The sequence below is a fragment of the Berghia stephanieae genome, chromosome 1, assembly GCF_034508935.2.
Source record: "Berghia stephanieae isolate SIO BIC M18660-M18661 chromosome 1, UCSD_Bste_1.3, whole genome shotgun sequence".
NCBI lineage: Eukaryota > Metazoa > Mollusca > Gastropoda > Nudibranchia > Aeolidiidae > Berghia > Berghia stephanieae.
In genome coordinates, this window is record NC_088360.1 from 102,569,909 (window position 1) to 102,577,087 (window position 7,179).

At 34.7% G+C, this 7,179-nt stretch overlaps 1 protein-coding gene across 2 annotated transcripts in view; it reads left to right on the forward strand.

Annotated features, from left to right (window-relative positions):
• Positions 1–206: 206 nt before the first annotated feature.
• LOC144962589 (uncharacterized protein CXorf65-like) overlaps positions 207–7,179 on the forward strand; it is a 25,396-nt gene continuing 18,423 nt past the window's right edge. Inside the window, exon 1 of one of the 2 annotated variants that reach the window (XM_078895672.1) lies at positions 207–1,086. In XM_078895672.1, the coding sequence (XP_078751798.1) occupies positions 945–1,086 (142 nt within the window). In that variant the 5' untranslated portion in view covers positions 207–944. The remainder of the gene's footprint in view (positions 1,087–7,179) is intronic. The other variant, XR_013643492.1, reaches the window with a different exon arrangement.

Genomic DNA, 7,179 nt, shown 5'->3' on the forward strand with positions numbered 1-7,179 from the left:
TAACATTACGTCTAACAACCGCTATTCTAATGTGATATATTATTACAAGTCTACACCGAGAGATTCGCCGACGTTGTCAAAACACACACTCCAATTCACGCGTCCCTTGCAACGGGAGGTCAAAGTTGAACGTTTGTAACCATGTGATAAGCAAAAGGCTGTGTCAACTGTTGTCAACATTGCTTTTAAAAAAACACAAACTCTTCAATAACGGCAAGATATCATCGTTTACGCGGTGTGATATATCTTTTCAATTCATAAATATTCATGTAATTCAATACACATACAAAAAAAAAAGGACCGTAGGATACCAGTATCGATTTAAAATCGTTTGGCCGCCTCACTGATCTAAATCTACCGCTACCGATTGGCCTAACGCTTTGTAGATTGGACGGGCAAGCAATCGGCTTTGGCACCTCGTTGCGCAGTTCGATCCTTTTTGCTACTTCAGCCACAGACCTAGTGATCTGTGACAGCTTTAATTGTATTGACTCAAAAGGCTAATCCCCCCAACAGTCGAGTGGACGGACACCCGCCGCTTATAATAAATAATTTCTGAAACTTTTCTGGACTTACTTTCTGTTTGGGTTCGTGCATTACAAAACATAATTTCTCAGGCTAGTGTGTGTGATGGATCTTTTTATAGGTATTATAATATTGTAGTAAAAGAAGTTTATGTACTTAGGAATGGTGTAAACAAATCGAAATAGAATGAATTGTGTCATGTATCGGAGTGCTTCTGTTCCGCATATATTATTGTTATTATTATTATTATTCCATTCAAAATACTAATGGATTTCAGTGGATTATATTTGGGAAATATCAAAGCTTAAAATCGTCTGTCGGATATTCATTTTCATAACAATAATTTATTGTTTGGTTATCTTGTAATTATTTCTTATAAATTGGAATAGAAGGTTTAAGACAATTTAGTGACTTCAACCATGTTTATTATCGTGAAGTTCGGCAATAACGAGAGCCTGTTGGTCAATCCCAGCTGTGCTGTGGTGAATTTGTTGACTAATATAAAACGTAGGGCTGGATTTGCAGACACGAATAAGACGATAGACCTGTCCGATGAAAATGGTGTGTATATTTTATTTCTAGAATGTTCTCATTACATATTGTAGTGAAAATGTTGCTGCTTGAAGCTCGGAGGAAAAAAAAAATAACGATAACTATTGAAATGTAAGCTCTAACTTATTAAATGAAGACAGACACCGTCGACTTTTCGGGGTTCCCCTTGATTAACAAGATTGTTGGTAAAGGGGAAACCCGAAACGTCCACATTATATGTCTTCGTTTAATAACTTGGAGCTTACATTTCAATAGTTATCGTTATTTTTTCATTACATCTAGTAGTATTCAAGACCTACCGTGTTTATCTGGTATCGTGTTCCAATGAACCAGATATTCCAAAACCACATTCGTCTCTGAGGTCTAGTGGTATGACACTCACTTTCGGATATGAAGGTCCTGGATTCGAGCGTCGCTCGGCGCATAGTTCAATCCTTGGAAAACGCTCGTTACTCACATTCTCTCACTGTACTCAGGTGTAAAATGAGTACCTGGCCGTTAACAGCGTTGTCTCTGACGGGAAAAAATTGCATTATCGCCTTTATCGTCTTGTCTCGCTCTATATGTTAATATGTTACGTGTTGCTGTTAGTCAGGGACCCTTTGTAAAGCGCTTTGAACACGTTAAGGGGATAATGCGCTATATAAAAGCTCAAGAATTTTATCACGAAAAAAAAGAATATAAATTTTTTGGAGCTTTTCTCTCTCAATCCAATCACTGCTGGGTCATCAGGGGGGTTTGAACATTTACCTCGACTTCAACCACGTTCGATCCCAGTTCCTTTTGCTTGTGAAGCGAGCGCTCAACTAACTGAGATATCGAGACCACAAACCAAAAGAAAAACAAACAGAATTTCTTGAATATTGCTAATATCGTAAATCAATATTATACACCTTCTAATCTTATGTTTGATCAGTTTTAATATTTAAGTTGAATTCTACCTAATTAAAACAATAATATCGATTTTTAATCATGCCACGATATTTTATATAAACTTTAAAATCTATGAGGTTTGAATATCGATAATAATAATAATAATAACAATAATAATAATAACATTAATAATAATAAATAATAATAAACAATAATAATAATAACATTAATAATAATAAAAATAATAAAATTAATAATAATAATAATAATAATAATAATAATAATAATAATAATAATAATAATTAATATAATAATAATAATAATAATAATAATAATAATAATAATAACAATAATAATAATAACATTAATAATAATAAAAATAATAAAATATAATAATAATAATAATAATATAATAATAATAACAATAATAATAATAACATTAATAATAATAAAATAATAAATTAATAATATAATAATAATAATAATAATAATAATAATAATAATAATAATAATAATAATAATAATAATAATGATGATGTAAAATAATGAATTTATTTACCGCATAGTTCCAATCAAAATTTCTCACTGGCGTTTAACATCAACACTTCATAAATCATGCACAAATATAAAACTGATAAGTTAAAAACCACATGTACTTTGATCTGATAATAAAACATGTTATGATAAAATACATACTAGGAGTCTGAAATATATGCCCGACAGAAAAGCTCAGTTTTTAACCGCTTCCCAAAAGTAAGTGAATATTTCACTGTTTTTTGTTCTGATCTAGTTCCAACATTGTTTCTTTTTTTTTGGGGGGGGGGGGGGGGGTGGGGCGGTGTGGTGGTCAAAGGACTCATGACCAACTAAAGATTTTGGGGGTTCTCTTAGGAGATTTAACTTTCGACTGGGTTCATAAAGGTGGATAAGTTCTTGAAGATAAACAGGAGGCAGAATTGTTTAAGCAGTTGAGAACGTGGGTAAGTATTTTAAATTAAATTCTAAACTTTACAGGTAGCCAGTGTAAGTCCTCCAAAATGGGGGGGGGGGGGGGGGGGGGAGGGGGGATAATCTCGCGCTTTTTAGATAACGTTACTGACCGAGCTGCGTTGTTCTGTATTGTTTGAAGTCGATTAATGACATTATTATCACAATAAATAATACTACTAATAATAATAATGGTATAGATTTATAGTGCCCCAAAGATCCCTTCTTCAGGAGGGCTCTGGGCGCATAACATAGATTAAGCCCTAACACAGTACACGAACAACGCTAATTATACACATAATCAAAAGAAAGCCTGTCGGAATAAGAATGTCTTCAATCGACGCTTGAATTCCTCGAGTGAAGACGAAGAACGTATCTCTAGTGGTAGTAAATTCCACAACCTTGGGCCAGAATGCTGAATAAGGCGCGTTCACCAGCCTTCACTCGACAGCGGGGTGTTTTCAATTTGAGGTCGTTCGTTGATCGAAGCGATCGCTGTGGGTTATACCGTTCAATGAGGTTTGAGAGATATGCTGGTGACGATCATAGAGAAAGCTATTGCAATAACCAAGGCGACTAAAAATCAGAGACAACAAGAAGTTAAGTAGTATATCAAGAAGCCTTTTAATAGCACCAATAATAGATCTAAGATAAAGCTTACAGGATCTAGTTACATAACTGACATGGATAGACATGTTTAATTTAACTCCTTAGTTTATCACAGGGTCCTTAGTGACCTATGATATATTTACAAAATAATGGTATTTATTGTTTTATGAAGTAATAAAACATTGCTCAAACATTATATATCAGTCCCAGATATACCCATTTCTGTAAAAAAAACCCAAAAAAAAACCAACAAAAACCCCCCAAACAACAGACATGTACACAAACACATACACAGACACAAGCACACATGGAGAGAAAAAGAGTGGGGTAAGTTGGAGGTGAGAATGAGCATGAGTTCATACTATATGAAATAGATAGCTAGATGGATATTATTTATTATTCTCACCTCATTTTGGTTCTATCTTCCTACAACGATGTTTCCTCCATCTGCTGGTATATAAATGGATTCTTCAGGGAGGTATGCTGTTAAGTTGTGTCAGGGAGGAATGCAACATCATACCTCCCTGAAGAATCCATCTTTATACCAGCGGATGGTGGAAACTGCGTTGTAGGAGGAAAAAAACAAATGACGTGAGAATAATAAATAATTCACTCTACAAAGAACTGTCGAGCTCTCTACGTGATTCATGCCAACTCCCCTCAACCATAGATATACATATAGATAGATAGATTGATAGATATATAGATAGATAAATAAATAGATAGGTAGAGAGAGTGGGAGAGAAAGAAAGAAAGAAAGAGAAAGAGAGAGAGAGAGAGAGAGAGAGAGAGAGAGAGAGAAAGAAAGAGAAAGAAAGAAAGAGAAACAAAGAAAGATAAAGAAAGAAAAAAAAGATAGAAAGAAAGAAAGAGAGATAGATAGATAGATAGATAGATAGATAGATAGATAGATAGATAGAGAGAGAGAGATAGAGATAGAGAGAGAGAGAGAGAGAGAGAGAGAGAGAGAGAGAGAGAGAGAGAGAGAGAGAGAGAGAGAGAGAGAAAGATAGACTGTACAAGATTACCTCATACCGGTGGGTGTCAAAACATTCCAACGGATAATGATCCGCTAAGCCCATTTTATCTAAATCCTTTATCTACTCCTTACAGTAAAAAACCATTGAGATTATCTGATCTAACCTCCAATACAAAAGCCACGTTGCCAAATTCCCATAAAACACATTATTCTTCATTTTGGCCAGAAAACATTTAACTTCGGATATCGATTAGTCAAGAAGATCTTCACTTGTCAAAAATGAATCCGTGCCTTCTTGAAGATCTCAAGTTTGAAAGGTATCAATGATATGCCAGGGTTAGTGTAAATGGAGTGGATATTACGTAAAAATTTCCTGGCCAAAATGAAAAAAAAATTTGTCACCTCATTGTATTGCGATGAACAGCACTCCAGTACTCTAGTGTATGTATGTATGTATGTATGTATGTATGTATGTATGTATGTAGTATGTATGTATGTATGTATGTATGTATGTATGTATGTATGTATGTATGTATGTATGTATGTATGTATGTATGTATGTATGTATGTATGTATGTATGTATGTATGTATGTATGTATGTATGTATGTATGTATGTATATGTATGTATGTATGTATGTATGTATGTATATATATATATATATATATATATATCTATATATATATATATATATATATATATATATATATATATATATATATATAGAGAGAGAGAGAGAGAGAGAGAGAGAGAGAGAGAGATAGATAGATAGATAAACCAACCCAAACATTGCTTTTTCTAAAAGTTGGCCAGAAAACTCGTCTTTTAAATATTGATCTCTGGACAATGTGACTGCGGACTTGAAAATGAAAATGGACATCATGTCCTAATGGAATGTCCAAGGTACAACCAGTTGAGAAGGAACTTCTGGCCTGATCCAACCCCATACTCAAAGAAGCTGTACGGCAGTGAGGACGACCTCAGGACCACTGTGGGCTTCATTCACCAGACCGGACTGACCATGTGACGTGACGGGAACGAAGAAGAAGAAGAAGAAGAAGATCTCGATTTAAAATGATATTCATCTTGTCGAATTCTCTCAAACCTGGGACTTCCAAGGTTTAAGAGTTGTTTTTGATAAGGCGAGTATAATTGTAATCGATCGATATTCGAAGTACGCGTTTTCTGGCCAAAATTAGAAATATGTATTAATTTTGTCCAGAGTATGGTAGGGCTAGAATATAAAACAAACATGGCAAATTTACATGTCAGGTAATGTCAAGCCAGGGCTATTCGGCCGTGCTCTGGAAAAACACTTATTTAGAAATTTGGCCAGAAAAACTGGTCCTTCAAATATCGATCGATTTAAACGACCCTCGTCTTAGCAAAAACTTTCAAACCTGGGACTTCGCGAAGTATTACATATTATTCTTATCTCACATAATATGTTACCCAGCGTCTAGAAACAGTTTTGTGTCCTGATAAAATAGGGGTCAGCGTGGATCAGCGTTAAGGTCTTTGCTTCTCACCCGGAAGGTACCGAGTTCGATCACGCGTCGCTGCACTGTGTGGCCTTGAGCAAATCACCTCGCCCTAGGTCAGTTTGCGGCGATGTACTGCGGTTGACGCCTGGGTTATTCCAGTCTTTCCTTGGAATAGACCCGAGAGAATAATTTCCCCTATGGGATGAATAAAGGGAATTTTATGATTTTATTACTATTTATTTTATAAATCGAACCCAGAAAAGTGAATTTTAATCTTTTATTCCACCCCTTTCCCATAAAGTAACGCGTAATGATATCATGTTTACAATAATGATTTGTGACGTCAGATTATTAAACGTAAATTTCACCAAATAATCTGATTCTTTAAAAAGAATTGTCATTTAAAAGGTTTTGAAGATGTCTTTTATTCAAGGGTGACGAAATCGGAATCGATTGAGACGTAGAATAAATGATTTCTTACACTCTTGCGTTTTGGAATTCGAACTTTGTTCCCAACGCGCCCTCTCAAGCCCGTGCAGCGGTTGGGAACACGTCCGGAATTCCATAAAGAAAGAGTGTAAGAATCGTATATCAGTGTTATAATAGCAGCTTATGTCATCGTGGTATTAAGATTTTATACCGATTAAGAAGAAAAAATAGTGTTATCCACCATACCGGTATCTATATTTAGAATAGTATGATGTTGTCATTACCAACTGTTTGTTGTAATGTATTTTAAAAATAATATTGATTAAGACATGCGTCATTATCAAATTAATTATAACGGATCATAAGCAGGTAAAGGTCTTAAAGTAAATGTGTGTTGCTTGGAATTATCCATGATTGACTGCATTGGCTATCAATCTTGTAGGCCTATTCCGACGTGCACTTATTTGCAGGTCTGATAACCCAATTACTTGTGAGCTTATTGTTGTAATGGACATCTAAAAAAAGAAATGACGCAAAATATTGTCCATTACAACAATGTTAAACTAGGCCCATAAGTGGATTCAGATGTCAGACCTGTATATATATGCACGTCGGCCTATTCCCTATATCGATAGATTAAAATTATCTATACTCAATCCATTTGCACAGACATACACACACACACACACACACACACACACACACAAAGCATAGATATTATGCAATTAGAGATAGATAGAT